Source organism: Rhamphochromis longiceps, linkage group LG1 (genome assembly GCF_057381845.1).
Source record: "Rhamphochromis longiceps isolate RC_006_pf linkage group LG1, R_longiceps_female_GT1.1, whole genome shotgun sequence".
Taxonomy (NCBI): Eukaryota; Metazoa; Chordata; class Actinopteri; order Cichliformes; family Cichlidae; genus Rhamphochromis; species Rhamphochromis longiceps.
In genome coordinates, this window is record NC_140557.1 from 40,254,326 (window position 1) to 40,272,005 (window position 17,680).

General features: G+C 38.4%; 1 protein-coding gene across 11 annotated transcripts in view; it reads right to left on the reverse strand.

Moving 5' to 3' along the window:
- Positions 1 to 16,323, reverse strand: part of ppfia1 (PTPRF interacting protein alpha 1) — a 45,558-nt gene extending 29,235 nt beyond the window's left edge. For all 11 annotated transcript variants that reach the window (XM_085408968.1, XM_085409000.1, XM_085409011.1 and 8 more), the window contains exons 1-3: positions 15,277 to 16,323; positions 13,801 to 14,070; positions 334 to 435 (exon numbers count right to left, since the gene is read on the reverse strand). In XM_085408968.1, the coding sequence (XP_085265094.1) occupies positions 334 to 435; positions 13,801 to 14,070 (372 nt within the window). In that variant the 5' untranslated portion in view covers positions 15,277 to 16,323. The remainder of the gene's footprint in view (positions 1 to 333; positions 436 to 13,800; positions 14,071 to 15,276) is intronic.
- Positions 16,324 to 17,680: the final 1,357 nt, after the last annotated feature.

Consider the following 17,680-nt stretch of genomic DNA (forward strand, 5'->3'; position numbering starts at 1 on the left):
ATTTCTCATCATCGACTCGCATCTGAAAAACTTTTTAAGTAAACAAATGCAAAACCAGTCAAAATAAGAAAGATAAAAGTCAGCACTAACTGCTGCTGCAAAGTGCTTTATCATTTGTAGCTGAAATATTGTGATGACTAAGCAATTTGCAATGCCCTAAGCTGTGACAACAGACACTGTCTGTTCTGTCGGTGCTATGACAACCATCTTTTCTCATAATAGAAAAAGACGGAAATCTGACAAGTATTTCCAGGTAGTGTGTGCAGGCCCAACTAAATGCTTCTTATTGACAGCTGATCCTCTGTGAATGTGTGTGCAGGACGATCTACTAACCCGTGTGTTGTTTCTCTCGGCCTTTAGTTCTGCAATCTCCTCCTCCTTTTCCAGAAGCTGCTCTCGGCACACGTTCAGCTCCTTTGTTAGTGCAGCAAATTCCTAAAATAGGAATGGATAAATTCAGTAACATGTAACAACTAGTTACGAGGCCTTTTTTTTGGGGGGGGGGGGGGGCTTGGGAAAAAACATTGGTGGCAGGGAAGGAGGGAAATTGCACATTCAAAGTTAAAACTTTGATCATGGGTAAAATAAAGTGTCGCTGCAGCAATTTCATATCATTTTCTAAAAGTAGGTGGAGGTTTTTAGATCAACTTTTTTATTCATGTTTTTATGCTACACATCATAATCTGATAATACACAGTCTGTCATGACCTGCTCTCTCTCACTCTCCCCATCACTTGGATCAAAGTGTTCACACACAGTAGCATGATTAATAATATTATAATTAAAAATAAACAAACTAAAAACACCTTCATATTCAAAAAGTACAACGCAGTTGATATAGGTAAATTATTACCATGTATGTGTTTGTACTTCACATATACAAACACACGTATAAACACATACACATTCATATGTTTAGAATAGTCAACATCTTATAATGGCAGCTAGTTTCTAAGAGATGCACGGAACATCTCTTAGCTTTTTTTAGTTTCAACACTGACATCACCTCGGTATTTCAGACACACGTTCATTTGACCCAGTAACAACCTGGACCATACATCACACATATAAGATGAGATAAGACTTTAATGATCCCACGGCAGGGAAATTCTTGCATTACCTCAGCTCAGGTACAGATAGAAGGAAAATACAAAAAATACAAATAAACACATAGAAAATAAGTAAGATAATACACTATATACAACGGTTGCATACACAGTATGTGATTATGGATATGGTTGTGGAAATATGCAAGACATAAATTTAGCTATTCTACCACTACTATTCCTATGTAAGTAATAGATATCTATTTATGCTATATACCTAATCAAATCCTGTCCATTTACAGCAAATTAATATGTCATTGTATATGTTCCACAACAGATTATCAGACTCTAAAACTAATACTGCTCCTCTCTGGTGTATTTGTTCATTGCTAGTGTTAAGATGTCAGTTTAACACACTGTCTTCTGCGATGACGGTTTGTTTTGAAGCCAGCGCCATGACTGCATACCAAGCGCATTCCTTTCTTTCCTTGCCGGTGCCGACAAGCAGACAGCCATGTTTACGGCTTTAAAAAGAGCCACAGTTGGCAACCCCCTAGTTTCCACAAGTTATCTTAACGGCTTCACACTTATTTTTTAAATCTGCGGCAAAGTTTTATTAGAAACCTCTGCCTGCTGACAAGAGTATCTATCCTTTATAGATCTTTCTGGTATGAGAAGAAAATGAATGGACAGTCAAACGCCTCAGTATATGTAATTGCAGAATGCAGAATGGAGCTTTTTTTAATCTTCCATCTTTCTGTGGTTCTCTTCCAACAAATATCCACTCACACAGACACAGCCACAGATACACACAAACACACAGAGCTTGTAAGGATTACATGCATGGTTGGACCGCTAAAGAATTTGCCATCCTGATTTTTTGCCCTGTAGCACAAGCACCCTGAGTAGTAAGACCTTCTTGCAATGCTTCTGAGGGTAGGAAGGTGGGGGGTGGGGGGTAGGAGGGCTGCTGGAACTGATGGTTCTTTTCAGTCACTACCACAACTATTCTCCCTTCCCTTCATTCCAGCCTCTGAGCTTTTCCAGCACTTGGCACAGATTTTGCTCAAAGGGTTAGTTTCCTATTGGCTAGAACCAGGGTCTTCACTTTCTGCTGGCCAATAAGAGACTGAAAGGCAGGCTCAGGGGTAATTACAGAGTTGCTTATTTCCTACATTCCACAGCAGAGGCTGAAGTTAGAGAAATATCAAGGTTGCGTATAACCTATGTCTTAATTTATCATGCATTACCCCTTACCCATAACATTCTTTAACTCATTTATACACAACATAAATAAATAAACAACATATTGACTCTGATACATGACAGACTGACAGAGTCACAGTGTAACTCACTAAGGTACAGGGAGCCTGAACCTATCATGTAACAAAACAAAAAAGAAAAACAAAAAATATCCAAACACCCTGAAATCTGACCTAGGCTGGAACCTTTAAAAACACACACAAATAAATAAATAAACAAAACAAATAGTATATGGGTAAGTTTTATGTTGCTTCTCAACAAGCACATCAATCTGAGCATATCAGTTGATTTCAACACCACCCTAGATCAGCTTTGACTCTGATGCTCTTGCTGTGTTAGGCTTTCCATGCATGTGCTTGAAGGGGCAGGGATGTCCCCAAACAGGCTTGACGATAAATATAAATATACTCAGGTTTAAGCATGGTGCATTTTCTTCAATTTAGAAATAGTGTACCTAACAAGCTTTTCAGGGAAAACCATACACTGCACCACTGTTCCCTCTAAGCTGAGCACGTGAGCAATCGCGCACTGCTAACAGTCTCCGCGCACAGAAAATCAGCAAAATAAAATAAATACATGTATTTACTTTAATTCCAATTCAGACTGGATTTTTTTTTGTGCGCAGCGCAGAATTTCTGTGTGGGGAGACCATGTGAGCAGTGCGCGATTGCTCACGCGCTCAGCTTAGAGGAAACATTGCTCTGCACCACACTCTCCACTTAAACGCCATTGTGAGAAAGAGTCATGTTTGGATTATAATACAATTAAAGATTTGGTTGATTCAGACACAGAGATAGCGCTGCTCAATAAATCGAATTTTAATCACGATTACGATCTGGGCTTTCAACGATCATTAAAAATGACTGAGCCGATTATTAGCCCCTCCCTCGTGCTTTACTCTCGCGCTGCTCCGTGTGGCAAATCGAGCGCACCTCTCTGCATTTCGAACACGTGTCACAACAATTAAGAGCAGCGGTCCCCAGCCTTTTTTGCGCCACGGACCGGTTTATGCCCGACAATATTTTCACGGACCGGCCTTTAAGGTGTCGCGGATAAATACAACAAAATAAAACTAGTACCGGTACCGAAAAAAATAAAATTTATTCATAACACACGTGAACAGACCCAGGAAAACAGAGTAAACGATAAAAACGATAACAAAATAACGCTGAAAACCGATAAAAACCCTGAAAACCAGACATTTCACACCTGAGCCTCAACTCTCGCGGCCCGGTACCAAACGACTCACGGACCGGTACGAGGCCCGGGGGTTGGGGACCGCTGATTAAGAGGACCCGAGGGAAGCTCGGAAAGCTAAGAAGTTATTTGGAGAGGAGAGTGACTGCCGTTGGTTGAAAAGAGAGGTAAAAAAAACTTCAGTGGTGTGGAAACATTATGGGTTCAGTCAGACGTGGATCAAGTAGACACAGTGTGAAAACTTTGCAACAGTGTCGTAGCTGCACCACAGAGCAACACTGCAAAGTTCACTAAACACAGATGTTTACATTTTTCATTTATTTTTTACATTGCAAACATTTGCACTGTTATCAGTATTTGCACACTATTTTATATTGTTTTTTGACAGTCTTTAAAGTCATTATTCAACACATTGTTATTGTTAAATAAATATCGTCAAATAATCGAGATCTCAATTTCAGTGAAAATAATCGTGATTATCATTTTTGCCATAATCGAGCAGCCCTACACAGAGATTTAAAAAATTATTTGAGAAACAAATGTTTTTCTTAAGAAAAACAAAACATAATTTTCAGCATTAACATTATGCATTTATGTTTATCCCTTTTATTTGGATTGTCTGTTTCATTTAGTATTTCATTATTCTTAGTAAGCTCTCCCACAGAAAAATTCCACCAACAGTATATAGTAAATATTCTTTTTGTGTGGCTTAGTGACATAAAATTTAAGATACTAAAAAAACATTATAGCGGACCAAAATGTGTCCAAGGTGTCAACTTGGAGAATATAAAGTATATTTTTAACATTAAATCTTTTAATTTCTCAGTGTTCATGCTCTCTAACTGCGAATGTAGCTATGGCATCACTGCACAAAGGAAGAAGATCAGGAAACAGTGAGACACAGTTATGTCAATACCAAAGACAAGAATGCACAGCACACTATGTGACAGAACACATGATAAAGCAAGCAGGAATTTTGTGGGCACTAAGTTTCATGCTATACTATGATACTGCAATAACCTGCCACTGAAAATAGTACCATAACACCTTGGTAGTGTTTCCCCACACACAGACTTCACTTAGGCAGACTGCCTAGCTGTCATAATGGCAGTCCCACCAGTTAGCAAAGGCCCTTCATGTCAAGTCAAGTACAAGTGTCCTAGCTGACCGTCCACAGCTTGTTGACAAAGCAGACACGCGTATAATACATAGCCAAAAGTCAGGGCATTGCAACTGCAAGCCAGCAAGTTTCTACAACGGTGTAGGAAACCATTTTTGTACTACATGTTAACATAAGTAAATAATAAACACACTAAATAGGAAATTTAAATTTTTATTTAAAAAGTCAGTAACTGCAGTATCCCGGACCTGTCAGACTGCCGTTCACCTCAGCTGTTGGCTGCTGCAAAGAATCCTGAAGGAAGCTGTATAACTTTGTGCTCCAACATTGGTTAGTGAAGCATTGCTTCTGTCCAATGACATGAGGATTTTCTGTTTGGTGCCAGATAATTGTTTTTATACACTGACTGTACAGAATCGAGCATTTGGATAGCGCTATTTCCGGTCTTTAATGTTACTTTGTGTAAAATTTCACCACTAGAGGTCAATAGATTCACGACTGCAGTCAACTAAATGTTATTGTCTTACATCTCTCAATGCAAGTGTATAACCCTAGCAACTATAGAACCAGCATGTTTTAAAATTTAAAATAAATGTCACTTTTCAATAATTTTTAGCTACAGTCAGTACTACACTAATAAAATTTTTATTAGCATATACATGAGAGGCATTGACAGTGGACAAGTTAAACCTTGCACATAATTTTGACAAACGATAGGAAATGCAGTCATGTTCCAAGAGCAACAGGTTAGCAAATGTGATGATAACGTAATCCATCAAGCCATCCATGCTTCATTTTGTGAAATGAAAACTGGGGGTGAATGAACGAATGGGTCAATAAGACATGCCGTATAAAGCGCTTTGAGCGCTCAAGTAGAACAAAAGGGTACTATATAAGAAATAGTACATCGGGTACCTAAAGTATAATGACAATGCAAGTTGTAAGTAGGGCTGGGCACTGAGGATTGTTTTAAGTCACCAGCAAGATGTAATTATGTTATCTCTCACACTTGTTAACTTTTTGCTCTTGGAAGAGGTCAGTACTTCCATTAGAAACAAATAAAATAGATTTGTGTAAATTGTAGGGGCAAGTGAACTAACAGTCTGTGGTAAGCTGCAGCCAGTGCTCTTTTTAAGGCTAACATATATACACCACACAAGAAATAAGAGACCCCATGTTGGAGATAGTCAATGTAAAGTGAAAAGATAACGTAATAACAATGACTCCTGTTATTTTCAGCACAATCAAAACATTTGCATTAAAGGACAAAAACTGTTTATCAGACCACCTGTTCAACTAGCTTTAACATGTAGAAAATCAACCTTTCACCTACTCCCATCCGCCGATGCCATGTTTCATACAATAACAGTACACTTTTGAGGCTGACATGAATTGTTAAAAACTAGCTTAAACTATTTGATTTGTGTCTTCAAATGTGGTGTATTCTTGTATAGACTATGATAGGGCTGCTCAATTAATCGAATTTTAATCACGATTACGATCTGGGCTTTCAACGATCATTAAAAATGACTGAGCCGATTATTAGCCCCTCCCTAATTTATCCGCGACACCTTAAAGGCCGGTCCGTGAAAATATTGTCGGGCATAAACCGGTCCGTGGCGCAAAAAAGGTTGGAGACCGCTGATTAAGAGGACCCGAGGGAAGCTCGGAAAGCTAAGCAGAAGTTATTTGGAGAGGAGAGTGACTGCCGTTGGTTGAAAAGAGAGGTAAAAAAACTTCAGTGGTGTTGCACACTATTTTATATTATTTTTTTTAAAGTCATTGTTAACCCTTTAAAGCCGGTCAGAGCAGCACGCTCCGTTTTGCGTAACTATTTTTAAATCCCTGTAGAACCTGAACCGTGTAAGCTAGCAAAATAATTTGTTTTGCATATGAAACCGGAGGAGTTGTACTTACATCTGATGCCATCAGCTTGTCCTCGGTCACGGTTTCGTTCCACATATAGCTTTGCAAAAATTGCATAAAAAGCGCTTGCAGGAACAAAAACATAATATTCCAGAAACACGCTTTGCCGATCCATCAGCTGTTCGTAACACTTCCCACAGTGAAATGATGCACCTGCTGTTTTCTTTGCAAATTTGCATCATAGGATTGTTTTTTGTTTTTCCTGCAGTATATAAAAATTGCTGTATCTCCAAAATAAAACTATGAAGACACTCAAAATAAATTTCCTGTTGTTGTAAACTATTTTTTGCAACTTTATTGTATTTAAAGTTTTGAGGGATAAGCCTCTTAAATTTCTCCAAGTAGAAATATATGTAAACAAAACAAAAGCGATTTTCAATTTTTTTTTGTAGTTTATTGCACTTTTTTGCAATTTATGTAATTACTATGGACTTAATGCATACATATTATTAAAATATGGGCTATAACAGTTGTATTGATGTATAGCAACTTGAAATGCTCCCACAAATGGCACTACAGCATTTAAAAAAAAAAAAAAAGCTCTGGTGGACTTGGTTCTATAGTAGGTCTTAAAGGGTTAAATAAATATCGTCAAATAATCGTGATCTCAATTTCAGTGAAAATAATCGTGATTATCATTTTTGCCATAATCGAGCAGCCCTAGACTATGATAGGAACCGCTATCCTCTGTCTAGTACTTGGAGACAGCCCATGTTTTTTTTTATTGCTCTCTTCAACTGGACAAAGCATGGAGACAAGGCCATGTCTAAATTGTGAAGCCTTCTATCATCCCTAGAGGCTGTTTTATACAACAAAAAGACAGTCTAACTGCAGCTATTCTAAGCTACACACGGGTACTCATTTTAAACTTTCATAACAACCTTACACTTTTTAAGAGCCCACAGTGCATGACAATAATTGCTACATTTTTTTTCTGTACAGTCAGCAGACTGATGCTCTTGAGACTGATCAGAACAAGCCTGCCTTCTACATAATGACTTTAGCTGCTCTTAAAAGCTTATAGGTGCTGAAATGTGACACTGTGCACCGGGCATCTGTTCTCCTAAACGGGGACCCACCATCAAACCTAATTAGACACCACAATAGCTCTGTACAGAGTTGCTAAGCCTGCTACCAAAAAACAAAACAAACAGACAAAAAAACCCCACATCAATAGAGAAGAACTCAATTGATTAAAAGGAGGAGAAATTTTTCATTTTTACTCTTCTTTTATGTTACATTTGTGATACAAGTGCATGCAAAGATTCTTGAACAATTATAGATTTATTTAATAAGGGTATATTAATAAAATTGTGAATGCATTATTTAAATGTGCTATATTTTTCCTGCTTCCTTCTAATGCATTTTAAGTGAAAACATTTTTTTTGTTTGTCTGTTTTTTTTAAATGCTTCCACTGCCCACCCAACTGCCAAAATTACATGTACTGGTGCTGCACTGCACCATTTTATGGCTTTTTCCTAAAAATTGCTATGGCACCTATTATTGATGTCAGCCATTGCTCAGTTGTTGCTTCAACAGGTCTATAGGAAAAGACTCAGCTATACATTCTTCACAGGAGAACTACAAAATGAACTAGATCTATAGAATAGAAGTGCTAGCAGCAGTTTGGAAAAGCACTTAAACAATACTTGTGTGCAATAGGTGTAGATACTGCAGTTGTTCTGGCTTTTTGAAATACAGGGGCTGGAATGATTAATAACAAAATAAAGTGCTGTCTGCTCAGTTATAAAGGTACCATCCATTTCTTTCTTTTTTGTGTGATTTATTAATAAACCGTAATAAAATATTCAAAAGAAGGGAAAAACACCCAGGTTTTTCTAAATGAACTGCTCATTGGTTTCCTTTTTCAAAACTGCAATGCTTTAAAGTTTAACTGCAGACAACGTCTGTTTTTTCTCATCGTTTTAACAAAAAAACAAAACAGAAAAAAAACCCCAAACCATTTGAATGTATTTATGTGCCATATTAAATGCAAATATATACAAACACTCAATACTTTGGGACAGTATTTTATCTCCTGGATGATGAAGGTTTGGTGTGTTTTCGTTTGTATGTGTTTTCGTTTGTATGTGTTTGTTTCTGCGAGTTTAAGTGTACCATGATTGCTTGTATTTTACTTTCAATCTGAAAAATGTTAGGTAAGCCTTGAAATAAAAAGCAACAACAAGCCTTGGTAGCAACAACAGCAATCAAGCATTTGCGATAACTGGCAATGGGTCTTTTATAGTGCTGTGGAGGAATTTTGGCCCACTCATCTTTGCAGAACTGTTGTAATTCAGCCACATTGGAGGGTTTCCAAGCCAGCGTTTATCTTCACTGATGCTGATGTATTATCAATCTTTTTGTTGAAAAACTGGGGCTGCGTCAGTTAATGCTCCCAAAATTTTTTATTCACACACCGCACCAAAGTACCTTTCTATTACAGTTCTGTGTCGTAAACGAGGGTAAAACTCTTGAGTGTCCATGGTAACAGTGGCGCATTGCAGAGACTTGTTTAAAACGAAGCAAAAAAATTTGTGTCAACAATTTTCTACAATTGAATTCCTCAAGGAATCAGTTCAGCCCTAGTGAACACCATGGGTGAAAAGTCATTTTATTAAATTTACACATTCCATGTGTTTGCAAATAGATTTAAACAAAAAGATGAGCTAAAGAACAGGTTTACTCACATGACGCTGTAGAGAAGTGCATCTCATTTAAAATCTTCTTAACACATTTAAAAAAAAACAAACACTAAAAATGGAGCATAAACCAAATGTTTATAATAAATTCCTTTAGGGTTGTCCAATATCACAAAACATAAGGAATGACAATATTAAAATGTCTATCAAATTATATTGTAGTCTATTGCTTATTTCGTGGTGCGCAAAATACACTTCTTATTGAAATACTCTTTCATTGCTATTTGCAGTAGTCACCATGGCAACCCAGAAGGACCAGCTAAAACAACTTGAGGCATTTGCTCCAAAGTCTGATATGGACCAGAAAACTACTGTCCAAATGATCCTGCAAACTGGGCACTACCACAACAAACCACCTCTGCAACCTACAGAAGAATCGCATGAAAGAGTTTCAAGAGAGTTTAAGAATGTGAAGCAAAAAAGAAGCCATCTATTCAACAGTTGAATATTAACCAGAGTTGGACCTTTCAACAGGAAAATGATCTTAAGCACACTGAGAAATGGCTGAAAAAGAAAAAATGGAATGAAATATTTGAATCCATTTAAATGTAGAGGAATTTGAAACCAGTATTGCCTACAAAAACCTACAAAACATACCAAATGTATGCATGTATGTAAAGCAATATCCATTTAAAACAACAACAACAAAAAACCATTCTAGATAATTAATATAAATAGGCTGGTAAAGCTTTAAGAATAAAGCAACTGGCCTTTAAAACTAAACTACATAAAAAAAAAAAGCACTCTTCTCCATTTGTGTCCGTTTCCTTTTAATCTATTAATTCAGCTCACATTTGGCCAAAAGCAACACTTGCACTCTGTCACTTTCTTGTCACTATGTGTAACAAGCCAGCCTTTGTCTCTGTGTCTTACTACTGAGCACTCTCAATTCATGCCTTTGTAGCACTGACCAGAACAGAAAATTTGGTCACTGGTCTTTTAAAAACAGGAAGCACAATATCACCATGGGTGTTATGATTTCAAAGAGATGGATGAAGCCTAACAATAAGGACAAAATTTGACATGTGCTAAGTGAAAATATTATTTATTTTTTTAACCATCCATCCATTTTCTCCCGCTTATCCTTATCAGAGTAGCCTGGGGCTGGAGCTTATTCCAGCTACCATAGGGCGAGAGTTGGGCTACACCCTGGGCAGGTTCATCAGTCTGTTACTAACAGTAGCTTGTAGTCTGGGTGTAATCAGGCCCGAGTGTGGTTAGGGAAATTAAGGTCATCTTTTTGGAAACGTTTGGCTAGGTTTCTTCCCCCTTAATAGACAAAATCATCATTTCAAAATACTGGTGGATGCCAGTGCTACCCCTCAGCCTCCTAGCAAACACACCTATGGTATACATTTGAAATTGTGTTCACAAGATTTTCAGAAAACTTTACCTCTGACCTTGAGGTCAAGGTCACTGAGATTCAAACTTGTTTGAGACTTTTAGTAGATGCACCTGTGGTATCACAATCCTACGTCGCCTCGTTCTCATGTTCACAAATTTGGACGTCCACACTGCCCGACATTCAACCGACATTCGTCAGTCCAACAAACGACGATAGGCGATATATTTGCGCAGGTGACTTTTTGAAGGGTGGAGCAATGTAATCATGCAAGGACTGATTTGCACATTTTGATTTTATAAGTTTTGTTTGGAGGGAATATTTTACCTTCTCTTTCTTGTTTGTTTCAGTATTAATATAGCTACTTTTTGAATTACTCATTCATTTATTTGAGATGCGCCAAATCACACAAAAGACTTAACATTACGTCTGAGATTTTTTTTAATGTTCAGTGGAAGAAACATTTTGATGTTTAACTTACTTCTTGTTTAATTTTGCATTTGTTGTTTGGAACAGCCTATAAACACGGTTATAGTGGAAAAAAGAAGCCAGTTTCTCTTTGTTTCCCTCCCTACCATTGCGGGTTTTTTTAATTAAAATAAAATGTTTTTGTTTTTTTCTGAACATAGGCAATAAAACAGCGCTATTATGTTTTTTCCCGCCGACTGCTTTTTTTTAAGCTTTAACCAACATTATTACAAAACTTACTGATGGGCAAATAAACAGATAAATCGCTCAGTAAAAACAATCGGTGAGAGGCTCAGCCTATCGTCGATAGTCAATATATTCGTCCAGTCGCCCAACCTTAATTTCCGCCCCGCGGATTGACGACACTACCACATCAACCTTTTCTGCCTGAGGGGCAAAGACTCAATTTTTTATATAAAAGGATCATCGTTGACTGATATTAAAATTTGTTTGATGACCTGAATAAGAATGGGTATCGTTTAGGTTTTATCCGATACCGGTGCCAAACCGGTACTTTTGAAACGGTGCCAGTGCTTAAACGGTGCTCGAACCAGTGCTTAAAGAATGGAGAACACAAACTTTGTCCAAAAAACCTCTTATGTTTTTATTTTTAGCACTCTTTTTTTCTGCAAAATAATAACCAAGTTAGCCTTTTCTGTTAATACAACATACCTCCTTTGGTTGGAACCGGTGCTTAAACAATGGAAAACACAAACTTTGTCCAAAAACCAAAACGATTTTTTGCTAGCTGGGATGCTAACGGAGAGGGATACAAGTTAGTTGGTTTGCTAGTCTCGGCCGAAGGAGAGTGGTGTTAGCTGGTGTGCTAAATCGTGCAGACAAGACCGCCTTACCGGAGGTAAGTGGTATGACGTCCAATCTACGGTGAAGATCTGGGTTCAGGAGAGACGAGCGAAGGTAGCTAGCGCCCGTTGGGGGGAAAAAAGCTAACACTCCTGTCTGTGGACAGTTAAGCTAGCCAGCCTACGAAGGTTTAGATATGCAGAGATATCGCTGCGAGAAGAGGTTTTTGAATAACGACTATGTAAAAGTGCAAGGGTGGGCGGCTCTACACGACATGGTTGTCATGATCATCATTCAATCAGGATTGACGGAATGAGATAAATGCTTCTGAGGAACATGCAAGGAGGGGTATCCCATAGTGACATCGAAACGAATGTTAGGAATGAGAACTGCATGCACCACAGAGCCACGGCTCAGTGTCTGAGTCTCACAGGCCTAAATGTGCACTTGAGCCCATTTATAATTCTTAACATTTGTTTATCTTGCTTACCTTGTTTATCTTGGACTTTTTACTGTATTTTCATAAGTTTTATAGTTTTTTCCTACTGCTTAAAATACTCCCTTATGACCATTTATACTACAAAGTAATTAAGCAATAAACAATTAAATGATAGAAATGTTTCCATTTTTCACTTTCTACTATAACAATGGGTTGTTTGTTTTTTACAACTACAGTAACAAAACAAAACAAAAAACACAACTGGACAGTGGAAAATAAGCTTCCAGAACCTTTCTATAATTTTACACATTTCAGTCCAAAGAGTCATACTAACAGATTTCTTTCTTTGTCAAAGCAGCTTTTACTTTATCATGTAGTGAACAGTTAAACATGTCACTTCTTTACACTGACAGAAAGGGCATTTCACTGGTCTGGCCCCCTTAACATCAAAGTGGGCTGTATGTGTCCCAAATTGTAAAATGAGTTTGAGACCTCTGTTCTCTACTGTCCGTGTGTGGAAAAAAATACACCTGGCATCAGGAAAGAAGGCAAGCTGTTGGAGGCAGTGTGACGCTTTAAGGAAGAGAAAAAAAAAAGCTGTATAGGTCAACAGGACAATAATAACTACAATCAAATAAATATATTCTTGCTGTCCGCCCAATTTGTTTGCACTCAGTTTGAGTTATTAGGACGCTGTGCAGTAAGACCACTAGTTTGTCCTTTTTACCCTCTCAATCCTAGGCGTCACAAACAGACAGCTGAAAACCACACAGCCAAACGATCATTCCTGTTATACTTCTTTGAAGTCCAATTGACACCTATTGTCTGGAGCGCATGTGTAGTTGGTGCATTATAATGTAAATTCACTGTGAACAAGACTACCTGGTCTCAAAATACAGGTAGGCACATGGACATCCACACGGACCCTATTAGACTTGTGGATGCTGAAACATGTTAGGCTGTAGTAAAATCTTCCAAAGTAGTAATACACCGAACATAACAGTGAGAGCAAGAGAGAAAGAGAGCAACTTTGTCAGCTTTTCAGTTGTGTCTTCTTACTTGACTATTTGTGGTTACATTATGAACTACTGAAAAAAAAAAAAAAACTATTCGATTCCTCTACACAATGTAAGTTCCTCCTCTAGCAACCTGCCTTCTGCTGCCAAAGTGGTTTAGTAAGCGGCATACACCTGAGCTGAATTAACTGGCCATAGGCTCATTGTTATTGATATCCAATCCAGCTTTTCGAGTTACCATCTGGCAGAAAGCCAATCCAAATATTGGTGCATTGCTAGTTCAAATCTCATTGTAACATACAATCCAGAAGCCATACAATTCCCCAAACCAAACCACTCTCTGTACTATTTCTTCCAGTAAAGGCTTAGTCTCAGGAAAAAACTGTAGAATGGCAAACACTGAATTTCTTTAAGAATTAATCTACCTGGACTAAGAATAGGATTTTCCTTTAAGAAAAAAGGTCTCTCTCACTTACCTGTGGCAAAGCAGTGTTCAGCTGTCTCTGTAGTGAGTCCCTTTCATGGCTAACTTCATGCAGTTTGCTCTGGGTCAGGCCCAGATTCTCTTGAGTCTCTCTCAGGGTCTCAAGAAGACGATCTCGCTCTTCCAGCATAGACACCATCAACGACTCAAAGTGACCCTCTGAGTCAGATTGAAGTGGTGAACCGGAACCTCGACGGCCTCCGCCATTTCCACCACCAGGGCCTTCGGCCTCACTGATGGTGGGCATCACCTCGCACATCATCTGCAACAATAAAGAACAGGAGAAAACAGGAGAAACAAGGACCTCCGTCACTGTCACGTCAATAAAGCAAAAAAGTCAAAAAGCATTTTATTGTGTTAAAACAGAATACCAAAACCACTTTGAAGAACACCAAAGAAAAAAAACAAACAAAACACACACACACACAGATCCTATATTAACAAAATTATTAACAAACTGAGATATAAGATTAGACAGTGGGCAAGTCTGAAAGTCCTCATGAGGGGTAATTTAATCTCCATAGTTTAAATTAACCCTCACAGTAGCTTTTTGACTAACAAAAGGGACAACAAAGACCAAAATCAGTTGAATCTAGTTGACTTACTGTAATGGTTAACTAGTTTGTGCTGATAGTAGTCTATAGAAAAACAATTACGTTAACCCATTCTAGTTAAATTTACTAAAAAGCTGAGAAGGTCTGGGTAATAAGGCCGCTCTCCATATCAAGCGGCTCAAGTCCTGTAGACAGGCTCCTGGAAACCAGGAGTCATGTGAGTTGGATTTAACCAACCTAAAAGGAACAACAACAACTTCCAATAGGGAACAAGTAGCAGCTAGGTACACCAAAATCTCAAAAACAGTCAACTGCACTTTCCTATAACTGAGGGAAACCATTCTTGATACGTGCCAATTATTTAGAACAAATCTACCTACTAGACCCTTGCAAAGCGAAACGCAAAATCCAAACTAAGGCTTTTTATTGAGGTCAAGCCCCTCTGGATAAACCATGTTTAAGAGGGGGATGGTCACATTGAGGATCTTTGTAAAGGTAGTGACAGATGGCGGGGAGAACCACCGATACCTACTGCACCATGCATCAAAAACTACAGGATGACAAGTGGAAGTAGAGGACTTTGGCTGACTTACAGAGGAGCGATTCTCGATGCTTTTTCTTTTTTGCAGAGGTGAAGATAAGGGCTAGCTGGGTAGTAAATGAGGTATAGCAAACGATTAAGGGGGCCACCAATTGTCAAAGTAATTACAAATCTATTCAAAGTATTTTTGTATTTTGCATTTTGTAAATTATTTTTAATGAAGAACTAGGTCCCCATCAAGAGGATGGCTGGAAGCCCAAATGCATCGACAGTATAGTGCTTGCCCATTGTAATGCTATCAGATACGTCTGGGAGTTAGGTTAAACCCTACAATTGTTTTCTCAAGTATTTTCGTGTTAAAGTTCTTTCTCACCTTCAAAGAATATTATTACTCCAAGTTCCTTCGTAAATCCAGGTTATGTTATGACGAAGTAAACGTCAACAAGTCCAGCTAACTCCAACTGTGGATTAGAGCCTTGTCAAGCTTTACAAGTATCCAGAGTCATTCAAAACAGAAATTCCATTCAGAGGCAGGGATGCATTAAGGCAGTGAAAGGGTCCTCTTGGTGGAAAAAAAAAGAGATCATTTCAGAAAAGGCCTCAAAGCGACACTCGCATAAAGTGAGCAGGGGGCAGTATTCCAAGTTTGACTGGCTAACTCTGCGCTAGCCACCAAGCACTAAGTAAGCTGGTGATTCGGTGATTGCATATCTGGATTCTGGAACGAAGCGTTCATTTTTGCATCTCAAAACGAACGACCATCCTCAGATATAAAGTTTGACTCATATATAACTAGTGAACATTAACTGATACAGTTAAGTGGCGTGAAAATAATAAGCAGCCGTAGTCGGTTTAGCTCATTTGAAACAGGATTCTTTGGCTTAAAGACAGTTTAAAGTCGACAACTAGCCAATGTTAGCTACTAGCCAGCTAGGAAGCTAATGTTTGCTGCTCTATTTTAGCTTAAATACGTCAGGCAGTCATTGAAGCATTAACATAAAAGTACACAACATGATAAAATCTATCATAAAAGTTTCTTACACTATCTAAAATGCTAAAATCCTGAAATGAGTCGTAAAAGCTCTGTTAAAAATTATTCATTTATCAAGTAGCGTTAGCATCAGCTAACGTTAGCCTCCCGTCGATTCCGTGGAGTCGCGTCACCACATCACGGCACCAGCTAGGAAACTTCCAGCTAACATTCAACGTTAGCAGCGTTTCAGTCTGTTTAGGAAATCCAGACCATTTATAAAAACATATATTCCCTTTGTTTCCGCCCGATTTCCCGGCGTTATGTCAGTATTTCCACCAAAAAGGTCCGTTGGTCCGGTCCTTCCCTGTCGCCACTGCCTGCCAGCTTCGGCAGTCGGGACAGCCAATGGTGGGCTAAGTGTCGCTTGCACTGCCAGTCTACGGGAAGAGAGCGCTTCCCAGGTTGGCAACAGGAGGAAGTGGAGAAGTAGCAGTACGTTCAGTTCCTGTAGGGATATAAGCTTACACTTGTGTATTGAAAAGACAGAGAGAAAGCACGACTTTTCCATCAACAATACCCGTTATTTCTTTAAATTTACAGGTTACAATATCTCGGATGTATGTTTGTGAAGGTTCTCGGATGTCTCACCGTTCGGCTAATATCAAACAGGCTATTTTACCATAGTTTGTATTCTGATATGTTTTAAATACACATGTAACTTACATTTAACATTTTATATTGTATTTTGTCTATGTTTTGCTTGTAGAACCAATAATAATAACAATAATAACAATAATAAAACGTAACTATGATTAAGAGGAACATTTAACAGTTTGATTTAAAAGGCCCGAGGTCATCTTAACCGAATTCAGCCATTATAATTTATAATGTAACTTGTGGAAGAAGGTATCGAAGAGCCAAACGTTTTTGTTTTTTTTCCAAATAATTTCTTTAGTTCACTCTTTGGCCCACATTCAGTTGTCACTGGTAAACCAAGCTCTCGCAATAAAGAGAACATTTACGCCCTCTTGTGACGGATCAACACAAGTTTTGTATTCATTTATTTTGTAAATTTTGATGTGATATTTTGAGAATTTATTTTTTTACAGAAGTTCACTAGAAAATGTTTGAGGTATAACTTTAATGCATTTTAATAAATAATGGACAATTTGACAGGTCTGAGGTTTAAAACATGGCAGTGAGTCCTTTTGTGATGTATAGTTTGGCAGGTAAATGCAAGACAGAATATGTGTGTGAATAAGAGGGAGACAGGTGCAACTGACAAAAAGACATGAGGCTTAATTGGAGTTGGCAGAGCTGGAGATGTAGAGATTTTCATTGCACACCACAGAATCAATCTGTTCCATTCCAGGCCTGTACAAGGTTGGAATGGGGTACAAGAACATCAGTAAGGTGTTCTTGGTGAGGTGACAATTCAAGACCCTCGGTTTCCCGGTTGTAATTGCTTCATTATCAGTATCTCTTCTTCAAGATGTATTAGCTCCAGTTGGCGTAGTATGACATGCCTTGTCGTCACTATTATTTAAAATAAACACAGGAAGTACAAATAAGAAGTAAAGATTGGCCAACAATGCTATATACTCCCTACCTCCACCTAGTGTTTTGGTGGCAGTATTGCAGAGCCTCTTGGGCATTAGAGTCAGAAACATGTTAGAAACAGGGTGGCTGTGTATTGGAGGATCATGGCTGAGGGGGAAAGGCACTGGAAATGAACTGGGAGTGTGAAGACGTGCTGAGGTGGAGATGGGGTAGTGGTGGCTGTAGCAGTAGCAGCAACTTGGGA